The following is a 19,205-nucleotide window of genomic DNA, read 5'->3' on the forward strand; positions in this document are numbered from 1 at the left end:
TTTCTGGTTCCCACTAATATGGAACTCTAGTGTGGCAATATTATAATTTCTATCAGTTTGGCCATCAGCTTTGAAATTATGTCATTCTTGAGTATATTTTAGATGTAGGGCATTCATATTCCTTCAGAATTTACATATCACATGTGTCCTTATTAATCTCATATATACCAATTTTTCAAAATGTCATGATGCACAGCTATGTAAAATGCAACTATGTCCCTATTGCCAGATGAAGGAACTAAGGCTTAGAGATTAAGAAATTTACCCATAGACACACAGTTTATAGGTAACGTTGTCAGAATTAGTTGGTCTGACCCATACCCTTTTTCTTTGCTCAATGCATGCTGCTTATTTAACCAGCAAGGTCAAAACTAAAGTTGCCAACCCAGACAGTCTTTGTGACGTCCATAAAAGGTGAATATGAAAGAAGGGAGGGGTGGAATATGATTTTATAAGCCGGGGAAGGAGGAGAAACTTTGCTGAGTTTCTCAAACTGTAACATGTGGACCATTTGCATCAAAACACTTGGAATGTCTTTTAAAAATTTTCCATTTCTGGATCTTCCACCAAAGTTATTAAATTGGATCCTGGAAATCTGCATTTGTACTAACCTCCATGGTTCACTATAATTAAAATTCTTACATAATTTCAGACATCTTGCATGCTCCTTGAACACTACACTCTCCTCCACCCCCAAATTCAGAGACTCCCTACACTGACAATACGTGTTTAATAGAGATTTGGGGGACATGTTCAGTAGCTAGGAAGTCCAGTGCATGATAAACTCTGGATAGGCATGAGGCTATGACTTTGATCAATTATGGCATACTTGATCCTTACTCATGCATTTCTTATTTGTCTCTGACCTTTCCATAGCCATTTTATCCAGCTCCATGGACTATTAACTGGATTCTTGCACCTGAAATAACATCAGTGTTCTGGTAACCTTTCATGAGAGCATCATATCTCAATCAGCTTCCTGGTTGGCCTAGTGCCATCTCCACAGAGCTGTGAGAAGCAAAGAACCCCCCAAACACTATCTCATAGTTCTGCTAGGTCTTCCTGTGAGTGAAATGTCTCCATGACTCTAGCTTCCCCCACTCCACATCTCTCCTCTTACATGCATATATGATTTGCCATATCTCTTGAGTTCCTGTTTCGTACAGTGTGCTTTTTCTTCTTTGGATGTCCTATCATGCGTCAAACTCAGAGTGATTTGACACAGAATTTTATGACAATTTCATAGCCAGTCCTTCACTCAGTAATTCCACTGTTGAGAATCTATTCCAAGGAATTAATTCAAAACAATGATTTTTTTTAAACAAAGTTAACTCACTTGTGTAGTCTCCACCCAGATCAAGATCTAGAACATTATCAGTACCCCAGAAGCTTCTCTTTCCCCTTCTGAATTATTATCTCCCCAAAAGTAACCAGCAGTCTGACCTCCTTTTTTTTTAATTTAACATTTTATTCATTTATTCATGAGAGACACAGAGAGAGGCAGAGACACAGGCAGAGGGAGAAGCCCATTCCCTGTGGGGAGCCCAATACAGGACTTGATCCCAGGACTCTGGGATCATGCCCTGAGCCAAAGACAGATTCCCAGCCACTGAGCCACCCAGGCATCCCTCTGACTTCTATCAATCAATTTTACCTATATTTGAACTTCATATGAACACTGTACAATTTATACTCTTGTGTGTCTAGATCCTTTAACACTGTATTTGTGAGAATTCTCTGTTTTTGCATGTAGCGATAGTTCCCTTGTTCTCATTACTATATATAGTACTTCATTTATGTCATTCTCTTACAGATAGACATTTGGGTCATTTTTACTTTGCAGATAGTTATGATACAACGTGTCTTATGTTGGCCTTTCTGTTAGGCATCTAGCTAAGAGAGGAGTTGCTCAGTCAAAGGGCTTAGCTTTAGTAGATCCTGCCACTTCCTTCAGGTCTTTGTTCAGATGTTACTAAAAGTTCTGTACCAATTCACACTTCCACCATCAGCATATGAAAATTCTAGTTGCTCCCTATCCTTACCAACACTTAGTATTTTTAGTTTTTCTTAATTTCTTAATTTTACTGGTGAGTGGCTTAGTAGCTTCCTTTAAAATAAACCAGCTGTCTGGATGAATTAAGTCTCTGAAAATATCATTTTTTTTCCTCCTTCTGTGCATTTGTCAGCAGATCTTAAGAGCATCCACACTCTGAGAAATAATAAAAGTGGTAGCCATAGCTAGGATAAATTTTTTAAATGAATAAACTCAGAAACAGTCTGATAAATCAGTTTTCTCTTGGGGTGTCCATGCTTTCTGATTTTGCTCGTGTTAGGCACCATGTTTTTGTCTCAATGTTAAAGTAAGATTTACTGGTTCTGATATTTAAATGTAACAGCACCCGAAGGAGTTCCTTAATTTAAGATTTCTAAGGTGCTGCTAAAGAGGTTCATGGATGACACTTATGATTCTATAATAAATGCTTTTGACACCTTACCATATATAGTTATATACAATAAATTATAGATCATAGTTCTGAGTTCATCCTCATCCTCTTGTGCTTCATAGCATTTTTGTCCCAAGACATTGCACTCTCTTTTCTTCCATCCTTGTCACGAATTCATTTTTATTTATCAGCAAATTCAGTTTATAGCTTTAAGTTCTGAATCATCATTAAGCAATTTCTTCAACTCTGTTGGTGTTGACACTGGAGATGACTACTATACTGTTGCTCAGTTTCCTAGTGTGCTTGTACTATATTACCAGCTCTATATCATAATCCTTCCATGTAACACCACCTCACTTGCAATAATTTTGATCAAGTTAGGTTTCATTCTATCATCTCTTCATTGCAGTTGCGCGTCTGCCTTTGGCTCAGGGCATGATCCCGGAGTTCTGGGATCGAGTCCTACATTGCTCCCCGCAGGGAATGGACTTCTCTTCTGCTTGTGTCTCTGCCTCTCTGTGTCTCTCATGAATAAATGAATTTAAAAAAAAATGGAAGTCAGACTACTGGTTACTTTGATTTATTTCAGGAAATAATTTTTGCATTTTTATCAAAGGCATATGTTGCTTCCATTTGGATTTTTTGATTGGTCTTTGGTTCCAATATTTTAAAAGTCATTTAAGTAGAAAATCCTCCTAATTGGTATTGTTGAAGTGATTGCTTGAAGTATAGGAGTTTGAACTAGGAAACATCTAAGGCTCCTTCCTTACTCTCAGTTTAGGTATATTACTCCTAGAGTAATAAAAATTGGAAAGTATGAGATTTTGGCTTCAGCTTACTTCTGTGGATCTATCCTAGCCCATTGAAGACAGAACTCATGAGCATAAAGCTCTTGCTGACATAAGGGACTTGATGGGTCAGTCGCAGTTCCAGCTCCAGGAGACAAAGAAATAGGGGCACAGTTTGACCTAGGGATCCAGTGGAAGGATATGGTCAAGGCCATGGTATAGAGGACAGCTGTGGGGCTCACTGCATCACTTCCTTCAGGTCTTTGCTCAGATGTCACTATATTATTAAGGTTTCCATTTATATATATGGAAATAACATGGAATATATAAAAATAATAAAACAACAAGCCCAATCCCCACCCAGCCCTCCCTAATCTTTCTTATCATCACCTGGCATGTTATATATTTCTTGATATATTATCTCTGTCCTGCTTTAAAATGTAAGCTCCATGAAATGCAAGACCTATCTGTTGAGTTTACTTTTGTAAATAATATATCCATATTCTTTTCCTAATATCCTATCCTAATAATATATTCATATTCTTTTTAAACTTCTCCAAGTCCTAAAATTTTAAGCCTCTCTCTCACCCAAAAGAGTACTTGGCACATAAAAATTGGTTGAATAAATGAATGATTAATAAAAAGCCCTGCCCCTTCCCTGTCTGGAATTCCTCAGAGACTTGGACTCTATGCACTTCTATCACTTGAAACTTTCTCTAACTTCCCAGAAAGAGTAAGGGAGTTTCATTCCATCTCTCCTTTGATCATATTGTCTTCTAACACCTAACTGAGATATTATAATGAATGAAATAGAGAAGCAAAAGAATCTTTACTTTGAAGCTCAAAGTTGTGAAGGACCATAGATTACAGGAATGGAAAGGAGCAAGGACACGGGAGAAGGCCAGAAAGTGAGACCAGAAATGCCAAACACAAACCAACAGTCTTCCATTTGTGTTCTGGCTATATCTTTTTATTTCCCTTCTCAAACATCAGATGGAAACAGGATTTTCCTCCAGAAAAGAGAAAACCCCTAAAACTTCAAGGACACCATCTTTTTATTTTTATTTTTTAAAATTTTATTTATTCATGAGAGACACAGAGAGAAGCAGAGGGAGAAGCAGGCTCCCTATGGGGAGCCTGATGCAGGACTCAGTCCTAGGACCCTGGGATCATGCTCTGAGCCAAAGGCAGATGCTCTACCACTGAGCCGCCCAGGTGTCCCAAGGACGCCATCTTATTTGCTGGTATGACTGGGAGGTCAAGGACCAGAGGAGGAAGGAATCCTCTTTGTTCCTCTACACTCACAGGTAATATTGAAGTAAGAAGGCCTTCTTCTCTAAGGAAATTTATGGAGGCCTGAGGAGTTTAGGTATGCATCCTAGGGCCATTTGGAAAATTCAATAGCCTGAAAATATGTGAAGCAAGAGAAGACCAGCAAAGTGTCTAGACTTTTTCAAACCTGTGTTTGTATTACCAGTCGTACTCAGTCAACATCATGAATCTCACAACACACGAATATCCATGGAGTTTCTATTATTTACAGATGCCTAAGGGCCATGGGTAATTCACAGGCACAACTTCCCTGTCTTATGTCTCACAAACCTTTAGGATAATTTGTGAAAGCACACTTAATGCCATTTTAAGCTTTTTTCTGCCTTGAGTATTAAAAAATAAAATTCCTCCTTGGAAAGAACCCACCTAGGATAGAAGTGGTCAAAATGCGAAGCCAATCCAGGTGCACCGTGTTCCAGCTATCAACTCCTATGAGCTCGGGGGCACATGTGTTATAGAAACATAAGAGATGGAAATATTTCCAGAAACTTGTGATTCCAGCCAAGACACTGGATGGGCTTGACATTTTTTCCCGTATCAAAACAAGGGATCTGAGCTTTAATGCTCTCTGTCTTGTTTTTGGTGGCACTGTTTTCAATTGTTAATCTGCTAGTAGTCAGATAAGATTTTTTTCTAAAAGACAAATGTCTGCATAGATGTGTCTTCTTGAATGTTACCAAAATATTGTCATTAAAATCTAACAGGTTGACCTTGAAAAGAATTTTTTATGAGAAAGAAAGAAAAGCACAAATAAGGAGGACAATTTAAGCATGTTCCTAGCCCTTAAATTAGAGAGATTGTAAATGAGAACGACATAGTCAGAAAAAGATTTGTTGAGGAAAGAGTGATAGTAGTGGTATCAATAATAATGTTTTACTGTCATCGAGTCAGTGATTTTAACATACATTAGCTTATGTGATCCTCATGACAACTTGTAATGTAGGCAGAATATTAAACAGTGCCACCTCCATTTTATAAAGAAAGTGACAAGATTTATGAGATTATGAGACCTTTAAAGCACTCAACAAGTGAAGATGATTAGAAATCTGATTATCTGATTTTCTTGGCCTAACACCAGGCTGCCTTTCTGATAATACCTTAAACTTCTAGATGATGCCATAGTTACTAAAAATATTTTCACATGTATAATCTCAGTGGATCTTATATTTTATTGGTCATTAACATTTTAAGTCCTCATTACATTAACAGTCTTTTTTTTTTTTAAAGATTTTATTTATTTATTCATGAGAGCCACAGAGAGAGAGAGAGGCAGAGGCACAGGCAGAGGGAGAAGCAGGCTCCACGCAGGGAGCCTGATGTGGGACTCAATCCCGGGTCTCCAGGATCATGCCATGGGCCGAAGGCAGGCGCTTAAACCTCTGAGCCACCCAAAGATCCCCATTAACAGTCTTTTTGAAGGATGTGCATGTCTTACTTGATGAGATCAAGATAGGTGAAATTTTATGTATAAAACTTTTCATAGGTATATTAAATAAGCAGCCATTTTAGCCATTTTGGCCATTTTCTTTTTTTGCTGCTAGTAGATAACAAACTTGTCCCATCTGAACTCTCTACTGAAACAATTTGGATTAACAGGAAAGGTGGACATGGGAAGCAAGTGATGATCTGTAGAACAATTAAGGAACAAAGTGAATTTTTCTTCTTTAATTAGACCTGGCATACACAAATGTATAAAAATGTCCTTATCTGTGCTATGATTTTTGTTTTTAAAATCATTTTGTGATTAAATTGGAGCCATGAGTTCCTATTGCCTTGTTGTGCTAAACTATGGAGGCTCTGGTTTGGCTGTTGAGGTGCAGGAGAGGGAAGGTTCTCAGGCTTCTTGGAGTAAAAGGAAGTTTAGGTTGTGGAGGTGAGAGGCTCTCAGAAGCAAGCTCCATGCAGGGAGCCCGATGCGGGACTCGATCCCGGGTCTCCAGGATCATACCCTGGGCTGAAGGCAGGTGCTAAACCGCTGAGCCACCCGGGCTGCCCTGGACCTTGTTTTTTAAAAGAGAATCCCTTTATTTTTACAACAGATAATGTTATATTTCGATTTAAGTACTCTCCCAAAGAAATTTTCATTTATTGTCCCTCAGAAATAAAGAAATTTGGCTTTCTCGTGTAGCTGTGAAACCTAGTGAAGACTGTGCATTGGAGTTAGTGGGGCAGTGCTATTAGTTTTAACACTGGAATAACCACTGTTCTCAAAAAGTCACAATGTTCCAAAAGGGATTAAGAGCTTTTTTCAAAGGAATGAATTTTTTGTAGAAACAAGATGACTAACCACTTCTGTGATCTTGGTGAGTTTTTTGGCTTCAACATTAATCTTTGTTACTGCCCACATTTATTTTTAGGTTCCTTTTAATTCATACAACTCACCTATTTTAATTTTCTGCTGTCCTTGGGGTCACTTGTACTTGGGGTCACTTAAGGGTAGTACTTTATCTCTTGGTTCCCATTGTAAAAGTCTGAAAACCAGCACATTGTTCTCTCCAAATGTCTTTGAAACTTGTGGGCCAGCTCCACTTGCCCTGGAATGCATTAGATGACATTCTCAATCAGTGGTTAAGGCAATGGCAGAAAACATACCCATCAAAAGACATTAATTTTATAAACTTTACCAGAACTCTAAGGCTCAAAATTCAGGGACAAGGGTTCTCTCTAGCACAGCACTGATGCATAGATAAGTCACTTTCTTCATCACCTTCTGAACAGCTTCATCCAAAGGTTCATGAAGTAGGAATGATGGGTGAGGGAGGGAATAGGCAGGAAGGTGTCTTGGAGGGTAAAGTCTACAGGGTGACCCTAACTCAGACCCGTTCATGCCTCCAAATCCGAGGTTCGTTGGAGATGGGTCCTAGATGTTAGAATTGTTTGAGCCCTTTTTGGTGATTGCAATAGTATCCAATCAGGCTGAGAAAAATTACGCTAAATGATAGCCTGGTAGGGAGTTCAATATCGGCACTGGAGCTATGGTCAGAAGATTGTGGTGCTTAGTAGCTAGGTAACCTTGGGCCCGTGTGCCCTGCCCTTTCCGTGCCTATGTCTTTGTCTCTATAACCAGGATAGTGATGTTCCATGAAGTTGTAAAAATCAATTTCATAATAGAGGAGTTCAACAAAATTCTTCAAATGTGAAATACTATGCCAGCATCCAGCACAGTGCTTGCACAGTCAAGTACTCGTCTACTAGAACTGAAGCTGGCATCGTGTGGTTTGAGAGTCAGGGTGAAGTAGGCAGTGGCTACCTTCCACTCTGGCCCTGATGGGGCTGAGGTTACTAGTTCCAAAGAGTTGAAATTCCTATGTCTCAGATTAAAACATAATGATAGTAGCTCAAATAAAAGTGAAAGAAAATCCTGTCTGTTTTATGAGACACTGTGGAATCTTAAAATTTCAAATTCAAATTAAAATGTTAGGATGTTCTGTAGGCAGATATTATGTTTTTTGGGGGGAGGGAATTCTAATTGGAATCTATCATCATACCAATTGTCCTTACCATTATTATTTTTTAATCTCCCCACTCCTCTTGCTTCCCCACCCTGCAAGGCTGTTTTTTATCAGGTGACTTTTTTTTTTTTTAACTTGAGCCAGCATTTCTTTGCCTTGTCAGATACCTGGAGCAAGTGTGTTATATCCAGTTGCATGCTCCAGATGCAAGGACTATACCCACAGTATTATCTAAGCAATACTCAGACTCATAAGGCTTTTCCTTTTTTTTTAATGCTTAGTTTTCCAAGTTGAGAATAAACGGTTCCATCAGAAAGTGAATTGAGTAAACCCTTCCTGACAAAGATTAAATAAGAACATCTGTTTGAAAAAAAAAAAATCTGTTTGAGACTGAAATTTTCTAGATTTAATGAGCAGATTTGTGGGGAGTGGAGAGAGCAGTCCTAGAGTGTGCACCCACTTCCTGTTTGTCTGTCAGGGAACCATGTTACCTATTAAGATACCTTCTATGTAGTCTCTGCAAGACTTCCCTCACCTACCACTTCTTCCATGAAGCCTTTAGGTCCGATAGATTGCACACTGCAACATGAAATATTTTATTTTATTTTATTTTATTTTATTTTATTTTATTTTATTTTATTTTATAAAGATTTTATTTATTTATTCATGAGAGACAGAGAGAGAGAGAGGCAGAGACACAGGCAGAGGGAGAAGCAGGCTCCATGCAGGGAGCCCGATGTGGGACTTGATCCCGGGTCTCCAGGATCAGGCCCTGGGCTGAAGGCGGCACTAAACCACTGAGCCCCCCGGGCTGCCCAACATGGAATATTTTAATTAAGAGTTCATGCATATCATCTGTGATACTATTTGACAGGTACCATCAAAAGAAATGAAGGGGGGACCTACATCATGCTTCAAGGCTTAAGTGATAGTTCTCAACAGAGGCCATATGTATCCTGAACTAGGCTCAGCTTTTCTACTCAGTACTTTTACTCAGTTTTCAATGATTAATTTCTGGTCTTTTTCATGATTGCTTATTGGCTATCTGATTCCTCTCTAGACTAAAACCTCCATCTAATCTGACTGATCTCTGAGAAGCAAAGCAGTCATTACCTAAGACTGTTTAGACTTTTAACATATCCTTTTTTTTTAAATAATAAATCCCAAGACTTATTTAGCATCAGATTATAAATATTAGAAATGGGCACTAAAAATTAGGTTTCTAATAGCTTCTGAGAAAGAGCAATACATGGCTGTTGTAAAACAAAATTCTGGTAAGAATCATTGTTAACAGTTTGAAGGGTTTTTTTTCCATAAGTATTTCTGTAGCTATGAGTACATGTATGTGTAACCTTATAACCTTTTTAAAATGTACACCAATTGGATCATACCATACTGAATGCTTCGCTCCTTGTATTTTTCACTTAATCATCCTATATCTTGGAGTTTCTCCATGTCAGCACCTAAAGCGGATATACCTGGCACACTTTATAGTTGTATTATGTTTGTTGTAATTTATTTAAGCCTTCTCATATCAATGGACTTTCAGGTTATGTTCTAACCATCTTTTCTATATTATGAAACATACAGTATGGCTTATTTTTGCAAGTTTGCCTGAAGGGTATGTTGTGTTTCCAACGATGGAAGTACTATAATAGAAAATGTGTGTATTTTCTTTCTTTTTTTTTTTTTTTTATTTATGATAGTCACACACACAGAGAGAGAGAGAGAGAGGCAGAGACACAGACAGAGGGAGAAGCAGGCTCCATGCACCGGGAGCCTGACGTGGGATTCCATCCCGGGTCTCCAGGATCGCGCCCTGGGCCAAAGGCAGGCGCCAAACCACTGTGCCACCCAGGGATCCCGATGTGTGTATTTTCAATTTTGATATATATAATATGCAATTTTAGCCTCATGTGTCTTGGTCCACAAGTTGTTTGAAAGACTTTCTAATGGAAATGTCTGGTTAAACATTCCAATCAAGACAAGTGAGTCAAACCCAGAAACGATCACTCAGTAACTGAGATGAAATTGTACCCTCCTCTACTTGTTAAAGAGTAGGGGAAGTAAATTATCAAAAACTACAGTGTATATTCCCATTTAACTGATGATTTATTGGGCAAAAAAAGAGTACATCTTGTTGGTTTGTTATATTATTATTAGAAAATGTACTTTTAACATAACGCTAAATATTAGACCAAACTTTAAGTAGACATTCTCTATTAAAGATGCCTGTCATCAGGTGTGGAAAAGCTTTAGAAGCCAGATTGCACTTTGTATAAATAAATAAATAAATAAATAAAATAAATAAATAAATAAATAAATAAATAAAGGATGATGTGACATGGAGATGCCATTATTCCACAACACAAGCACTGTGTTAACTGTATTAACTCTGGAATCGAAAGGCATTAGAGTGCATTGTGGGGTTGTTGTTAATTTGCTTTAACCTCTTCTGGGATCATTGAATATTCTACTACTCTGAAAACTGTCAGAGTCTATGACAAATGGTAATTCAGGTTTCGTTATCAGGAAAATCAGTGACCTCTCCTATGTTTGTAGAGTTGCTACTGTTGGATCAACTGTTGCCATGTTTTGACAACTGACAAAATCTAACACTTTTTTTTTCCTTTTTCTGATTATAGGATGCAAGTATAATAAAACATTTTCATTGCCCAATCCTAAAAGTAATTACACCTTTGGTTGTTGAGTTAGCAGGGTGAGGGGTTCAGGTGGTTGGCACTTTAGAATAAAAATCTTTCAGAAACTTTGTTTGGATTCCAAAATCCCTTGCATGTAAGTGGAGGCCCAATAAGAGAACAGCGTAAGACTAAGCTTATCTACCATTGATGTTCAAGCTGAAATAATTGAAAGGATTATTGATGATTATACCTAAGAGTCCTTCTACCCAGAGCAGAATTCTGGAATTCTGTGATTATTATTGGGATTATTCAGAATATCCACTTGGGATGGCAGTAAAATTGGAAGACTGGAATACAGTTATTCCAACTTCTCTCAAGTTGATAAATGATTAGGCCTCATGGTAAAAGCCGGGGTTTGAAAGAAAATTTGCCATGTCTCTCACATTTTTTTCAGAAAGATCTCCAATACTTCCCTTGTGAAGGGAAGAAAACTAATAAAACCTGAAAATGAGAACTTGTTTTCCAAACTTTTACTCTAAACATTTCAACATGTGCGTAATGTAGCATATTATGTGTCTAAAGAAGAATCCAACCGGATATACATGTATTGCCTCCCAGTGTTTCCCACTAGTCTCAATGGCCATGTGTCATCCATGGGCTGGCTGGTTAGGGATTTGTGTTTTATCTCAACTTCACACTAAAAAGTTTCTGTAAAGCCTTGCAAGCTAGGGCAATTGTGATTGTTTATTAATTATGTCAGTTGTAGCTAAGCACACATTCAAAATTTTTTTCCAATTGTCAATCTAAAATATGCTTGTTATAGGGATCCCTGGGTAGCGCAGCGGTTTGACGCCTGCCTTTGGCCCGGGGCGCGATCCTGGGGACCCGGGATCGAATCCCACGTCGGGCTCCCAGTGCATGGAGCCTGCTTCTCCCTCTGCCTGTGTCTCTGCCCCTCTCTCTCTGTGACTATCATAAATAAATAAAAAATTTTAAAAAAATGCTTGTTTTAAAACAGTCGAGCAAAGCAGAAATGTATGTATAGTGTAAGAGAGAAGGCTCCCTCCCTCTTCCACTCCGAGTACCACAATTTACAGTCCAATAGGCATTCTTGGTATTTCCTTGAGTGCATGCCATGGCAAATGGCTAATGATGAAGAAGCAGACTTCTTCTGGACTAATGTAGAACATTTGTTTGAGAAGAAGCACCTTAGTTAATAAGGCCATGCTTTCTTCCAGATCTTGCTGGCTTTGTGCGTACCGTAGCTGAAAAAGAGCAGAAACATTTACTTCTCCCTTCACCATGCTTTCTCCTAGTCCAATATCTGTTAACAATCAAAACCGGACTACAACAAGAAAAATTATGTATTTCTTGGGGCACCTGGGTGGCTCAGTGGTTGAGCATCTGCCGTTGGTTCAGGGCATGATCCCAGGGTCCTAGGATCGAGTTCTGCATCAGGCTCCCCAAAGGGAGCCTGCTTTTCCCTATGCATATGTTTCTGTGTCTTTCATGAATAAATAAATAAAATATTTTTAAAATATATATATTTCTTAATAAAAAATGCCAGTGTAACCTTAGAGCTGGAATAGACATGCAGTATTGCGCTAATCTGCCCTCACTAAATATGATGGCCCAGACTCTCAGCCTCTTTGAGGTCCTAGATTTAGAATAATCTTTATCATCTGATTGGAAAAAAATTTTTACATGAACCAGAGGCTTTTCCATAAAGAAAAAGATGTTCTTCTTTAAGATGTTCTGTGGAAAATGCATATTTCACATCCTATTGTGAACTTGCTGGCTGTCACTTGTTTTATGCAAAGTTGGCTCGTGGAATGAAACACCTTGACAGTAAACACTTTCTACAAAATGCTTAATGATATGAACAGTCATCAGTGCAAATGAAATTCTCTGTCTATATATTTTCTTCACTTTCAGTTAGGGCTAATTAGCTTTGACCTCTCTCACCTAACACAGTGAGATTAGACAGGTAAAAGTGCTTTCCAAATTGAAGGACAGACCAAGTAAAGTGGCATTAATAATAATGATAAATAGTAATAAAGCAATAATATAATAAAAACCGTTTTATTCAGCACCTAGAAATCAGAGGCTCTATGCTAACTAAAGACCTTACTTATATTGTCCTACAAGATTCATAGAACTGCTATGCACATTAGACACTATTAACATTTCAGATGAATAAAGACTTACAGAAGTTAGTTTGCTCAGTCATAAAATGAGCAAGTGAGAGCACTGTGTGACTAGAATTTGCAGCCCTCATTTGTCAGAATGGTTCAGAGTGGTTGAGAGTGTTGGTGCCCAGTCCAGGCATGGCCAGAAAGAGTGTCAAGATTGATCAGAAATATCTGCCACGAGTATAAGCAAGGACAAGACTGCGAGTAGCAAAACATAAGCTGCATATTTGCCTTTTACATAACACTGTCTCTCAAGATGATGTAACTTCAGGGGCGTCTGGCTGGCTCAGTTGGTAGAGCATGCAACTCTTGATCTCAGGGTCATGAGCCCCACATTGGTGTTGAGATCACTTAAATAAATGAATTAATTAAAGAAAAAAAGATGATGTAACTTAAGAAGGAAATGTCTCCTGACCTAAAGTATATTTTGGTAAAGTATCATAGCCTAACGGCCCGTGCCTAGTTAGAATAAGAAGCTACATGGTTCCAAAGTATACCATGACAGAGATGTACCAGGGGCAGAGCTACTGGCTTCTCACAGATGACAATCATCCCTTTGGCTAAGTAGCTCCCTGACGACTCCCCGGCAGGAGCATTGTCGCATCACAACAAAGCGCCTTTGCCCACAGACACATAGGCCCGATGGCTGGCACTGACGGTTTCCCTGAAAAATGCACTGTCCTCTGTTCTGAGTCGGCCTTATTGTTCAGAGCTTAGGGAGTGAGGCTTATGTCCAGATATGGGACAATAATATGTGCTATACATTTGTTGCCAGCAATATTGTGGCAACATCATATCTAAATTTTGAATTCTGCGGTGCTCTGATGACCTCCTTGTACCCTGACCTCCAAACTTCAAACACCTATTTCTCTCGAAGTCAAATACCACTTCATCTGAAGTCTTCCAGTACCACCACCACCACCAGCCAGAGTAAGCTTATTGATTCTTATCACCCTGGCACTGGGGACATTGCCAATAAATATGTAACAGTTGAAAGAATAAATTAAACTGTGCCAATACTTAAGAAATCGGGTGTAGGGACGCCTGGGTGGCTCAGAGGCTGAGCGTCTGCCTTCGACTCAGGGCGTGATCCCGGGATCTGGGATCAAGTCCTGCATCAGGCTCCCTGCATGGAGCCTGCTTCTCCTTCTGCTTATGCCTCTGCCTCTCTGTGTCTCTCTCATGAATAAATAAAATCTTAAAAAAAAAAAGAGAGAGAAATCGGGTATAAACTGCAACAATTTTTGAGACTCAAGAAGATTAAAGGACAGTGACTATTCCAGAGGCATTGTCTACTCTGATCATGTGTAAAGCACAGAGTCTAGCAGCAAAACACAGTAGAGGAGAGGCTCTACCTGCTGTGTACAGTGGGCTGGCGTTAGCTCTGGGTGTTCTTTGTTTGTTTTGTTTTGTTTTTGAGCTTAAACTCTGCTCCTTTAGTGAAGAGATTTTCTTATCCATTTCAGTCTTTGAACATCATTCAACAACAGTGATGGATGTGATTTATTGATAAATTGGTTACTAATGAAGATGAGTTTTTACACTATTTCCTTACAATTAGCTAGTTCACAGAATGAAGAAAACAAAAAACAAAAGCGACACCCCAATCTTTAACGCCTGAACAGAACATTCCCCTTCCACTTTCCTGAAAATATAAAACTATAATTGACCATGTATGGAGCTGTACCATTAAATTTACTTAGTGGTTCTGGTTTTTTACTGAGAATTTTACTTATTTACTTTGAAAAAATGAGAAAATTGTCATTTTGAAATCAGAACCACTAACATTGGAGGCAACAAAATAAAAAAAATGGCTAAAAATAACTCTGTTGTAAAAGTACAATTTATAATATCACATATTTCAGACAATATGCTAATGGTTCAGAAAAGTCCTAGACCAGGGGCTAATGAGCAGAGAGTGATACATACTGAAAGTTGTGTCACTTGTGTGTTTCTCTGCTTTGGGCTTATTCAAAAGTCATTGACTTATTTCCTTCCCACTGGTTTATGGAAAGCAGATAATTTATGTAGTAGTAAGTAGCTGACCAGCAGTATTTTGACTTAGATGCATTGCATAGCCGCAAAATGTTAACTAGTGTTCAAAGGTCTACTGAAAATCAGATCTTGTGTGTTGCGTCTCCTGGAGTGCAGGTAATTGAAAGCAGAACCCCAAATGCTTGTACGATAAAAAAGTTTTATCAAAACCAAGAAGCCTTGCAATAGGGTCATTGAAAGATTGGTTAACTCCATAGCTCGGTCACATTTTGCAGGAATACTTTGCCATCCTCTCTGAGTTAGTTATGTCCACATGGTAGCCCCCTCCTGTTGGGAGATGGCTGCTTCAGTTCCAGGCAATACATAGTAAAGAGCAAGGAAACCTTCCCCAAAGGTGCGCAACAGCCCAGTCCTCATGTCACGTTGGCCAGAAGGGGGTCAGTGCCCACCCCTAACACATCACTGGCAAGGGAAATAGGATTACTATAACTTGCTGAAGTAATTAGTATTTACTCCTAAATTGAAGATAATGTCACCTTCCTTAGGAGAATTATGAATTGAGAGAAACTGGACAAAATCAGAATTCTTTTAAAATGGAGACAGAGGAAGGACTTGGCTCTTGGAGGCCTAATCAACAGGGTCTGCTACATATGCTCAGTGGAGATGCCACATCCATATTTCCATGTTACCTTCATAGCAGCACAAAGGGTCCAATGTGCCAAGTACCTTAACTTGGTAATGGTGGCAACTTTTCATATTACAATTTAGCCATCATCGGACAAGATAGACAACACATAAAAAAATAATTCCAGTAAGACAAAAAAATCTCCATTACCTGACTTTACCAATGAAATCCAGTTCTCCGCTCTTTATTAGGGCAGTTTATTGACTATAAAGACACAGGTCATTCCACTAGGAGGGGACATTTCTTTGAGATAAAGTGAGAAGGAACAGCCTTGGGGTGAACAGGGAGAAAAGCTCCCTGGGAGGACATATATGCAGAGTTCCTAAGGCAGGAAACAGAACGGATAAGAATAAGAAGGTGCTAGAATGATTGGCTTGCACTGAGCAGAAAGAGAATAGCAGGTGCGAAGGGTGGAGACTGAGGACAGAGAAGCCATTCAGAACTTTGTAGGTCCTATTAAGGAGTTGGGGGGGGGCGGTTCTTATTCTGTAGGCATCAGGAAGCTACTAAAGGATTAAATAGGATCTACAACTGTAAAGTGACACCAAAAATCCTATGCAGGATCATTTTATATGTTGGAAAGAGTAACTCCATTTAATGTAGGCTGTGCATCACTTGAGAAACTACTTACAAAGTCCCAACTTAATAAACAGTTGCCAGGAATGCAACTTTATTACCTTGGTTTTATGGAACATTGATCTTTAGTTCTGGTTGGTGGATGCATGTGTGTGGACCCCATGGCCTTAGTAAATGACTTTTTTTTTTTTAAGATGTTATTTATTTATTCGTGAGAGACACACAGAGAGAGAGGCAGAGACACAGGCAGAGGGAGAAGCAGGCCCCATGCAGGGAGCCCGATGTGGGACTCGATCCCCTGGTCTCCAGGATCAGGATCACACCCTGGGCTGAACCACCCCAGGTGTCCCTAAATGACTTATTCTGAAGCAACTCTTAAGAAATGTTAAATAAACAATAATGCCTCTGAAGAGAGACTAAAACTCCTGGTCCCAATTTGGTGAGGCTGTTTACTCTATGCAACAGCTGTTTACTGGTTAATCTCCTAACTGACTTAGACCCTTGAAGGGATGCTGCCAGAAGAAGGATGGCCAAGGACGGCTCCCCACGCGGTCAGCCAACTTTGTTTCCAGTCATGAGCGTGGTCTGCGTGCTCTAGGACATATGCCTAGGGGATCACTCCGGAATGGAGACTGCTTGTTCCAGCTGCAAAGCTCTCTCACACTCCAGGTTGCATTATTGAGCTCAACACATTTCTGAGCTCTCTTGTTTCCTTGGCAGTTCCTTGATAAAAAAAAGCCATAAGTCAGTTTACTTTTCAACTATCTTTGAGTACCTTGCCTGTGTGGAGGCAAACACGAGATGGGACTTGGAAGAACAGGGTTCGAACAGTGTTGGTATGTGGTTACACTAGTAGGAGGAGTGAACTTGAGTGGAGAGCTAGCTTCTCCTGCTGGCTTCTGGGAGAGAGATGGATCAGAGAGTATAAGGGGGGAACCGATGATGGTTGTGGTTTAGAGGCTCCTGCAGGGGTCCAAAAGGATAGGTAGCTGAGGAGGTCTACGCTGATAAGGCCAGTCCAAATGTAAAGGAAGAGTTGGCTGAGAAAAACAAACAGGTATTCAGGCAATCAAGCTGGAAGCAGGGCAGGGGGTGGGGGATGCTTCGAAAATGATTAGACATAGGACAGACTTGAGATCGTTCCAAGAGTTTTCAGCCAATCCCATCTCATCCCTAAGGGAGAGTTCTCAAGCTGAAGCATAAAGGTCACTAACTTCTTCATTCGATCCTGCCCTGAATCCATTCTGCTTTGCCCTGACCCCTTTTTGGTACATCGATGGGGACAAGGAGCACCGTGTATGGATGGTCTTCAGAATAAAGCACTGAGAAGTTTTGTTGCTCTTGTTTACAAAACATTTGATGATGCTTCTGGATCAATGCAAATGAATATGAATCATCTGTATATCTCTTTCCCATCAGTGGCAGACAGTCTTCTAAGTATGGGTAATGTCAGAAATGAAATTTTTTTCCTGAATGTTGTTTCTTTTCTCTTTTCATTATGAAGTATATTCGGTGCTCTTCGAACTGGTGCTTATATGGTGTACATTCTGATGACCAAAGGCCTGAAGCAGTCAGTTTGTGACCAGAGTTTTTACAATGGACCTGTCAGCAAATTCTGGGCTTATGCATTTGTGCTAAGCAAAGCACCCGAACTAGGTGAGTGTCTTCTCTCCTTCCGTTTCCACCCCCTGCCCCCCTTGGTTGCTACACACCCATGGTATTTATTTTGAAAGGAACAAAGAAACAATTTGAAGGTCCCGTGTTGTTGGTTGCAGGAAAGTTATAATTAATGAATTTCAGTGCTTGATTAACTTTTTCACAGTCTTTTTCTCTCCTCTCCTCCTCTCCGTCTTGACAGTTGTACATCGTGTATATAAAGAGCAAAATAGTTTACAGAAGCGTGTGGACATCCAGGCACTACTGAAAATACCCTTCCAGGGGCATATATAATCTACACAGTCCCTTCTGTCCGGCACACCAACGGCTGTGCTAAAATGAGAATATGGAGGAGAATTCATTCGCAATGCAGCTCTCTCCCAGTCCCACGTGGAAACAGTCTTTCACCCCAGCCTTAGGATTCAGACCAGGAGACTAGGCTTTCCGTTTGGGTGTCCTCATGTTCTAATTAACAAATGCTAAGGGCTGGTTTCTGGTGTTGTTTGATTTGAATCATCGAAGAGATGGGCCTTGGAGAAGAGGAGTATGGCTCTCCTTCTAGAACTGAATAAAAAATCCTGGCTATGTACATAGATTCCTAAGGTTTTTCCTTTAGCCCTTTAATGGTTTTGAATATGAGTGTGGTTCAGGTTCATGCAAACAGTGGCAAATTAGTGGCAGGGATGTGATATGAATGTGGTTCACCAGGAAAACATCTTTACTGCTGGAGAAAGGGATCTGCTGGTGATCATAAACTCTGGGTTCATTCATGAGCAGTACTGGCCGGCATCTCACAAACTCGTATATATCCTTAGGGAACACCTATTGATTCTCTGAGTTTTTAAATTTTTTATTGGGAATTAAGAATTGTATTATTTAGTTCAAAAGACTTATAGATTGTGTTCCCTCTCCTCTTTCTCCTAAAAAGGGGGTTAGAGGTTGTACTTTCCTTATAAGCCACATACAATACAAACTATCCACAGTCTTTCTTTATAAGGTATCTTTAGTTCATGTCCTGTGTCAGTTCACAAAGGATATGACATTTCTCCGATATGTAGGTTGGCAACCTATCCACTTTCTACCAGCTGCTGTACACCTGCTGCCTACAAAGAGCAGGCAGTTGGTTTGACCATTGTTTTCCCAAGTCAAAGTCAAGGGAAGAGCAGCAGAGGAAGACTTCGGAAAACCTTTGCTAAGAGGAGCAAGGGTATGGAAATGGTTCCTCTACAGTCCAAAATAACTAGATCACTGTTGTGTGTGCACGTGTGCACACACACAGCCCATGAAAGCAGACTTAGATTGAAATGCATTTGTAAGGATGTAGTCATTCATTCACTTAACATATTTAAACCCCTACAATAGGCATTTAATAGGGGCTAGGATGGAATGTCTAATTCCTCTAAAAAAAATTTAGGATATGAATTGTATGAGCCAGGCCCCAGG

The 19,205-nt window shown here is 39.6% G+C and overlaps 1 protein-coding gene across 2 annotated transcripts in view; it reads left to right on the forward strand.

Moving 5' to 3' along the window:
* Window positions 1-19,205, forward strand: part of ELOVL6 (ELOVL fatty acid elongase 6) — a 136,172-nt gene that overhangs the window by 109,050 nt on the left and 7,917 nt on the right. For both annotated transcript variants that reach the window (XM_055342368.1, XM_055342367.1), the window contains exon 4: window positions 17,611-17,762. In XM_055342368.1, the coding sequence (XP_055198343.1) occupies window positions 17,611-17,762 (152 nt within the window). The remainder of the gene's footprint in view (window positions 1-17,610; window positions 17,763-19,205) is intronic.

The sequence above is a fragment of the Nyctereutes procyonoides genome, unplaced genomic scaffold, assembly GCF_905146905.1.
Source record: "Nyctereutes procyonoides isolate TBG_1078 unplaced genomic scaffold, NYPRO_anot_genome, whole genome shotgun sequence".
Classification (NCBI taxonomy): Eukaryota; Metazoa; Chordata; class Mammalia; order Carnivora; family Canidae; genus Nyctereutes; species Nyctereutes procyonoides.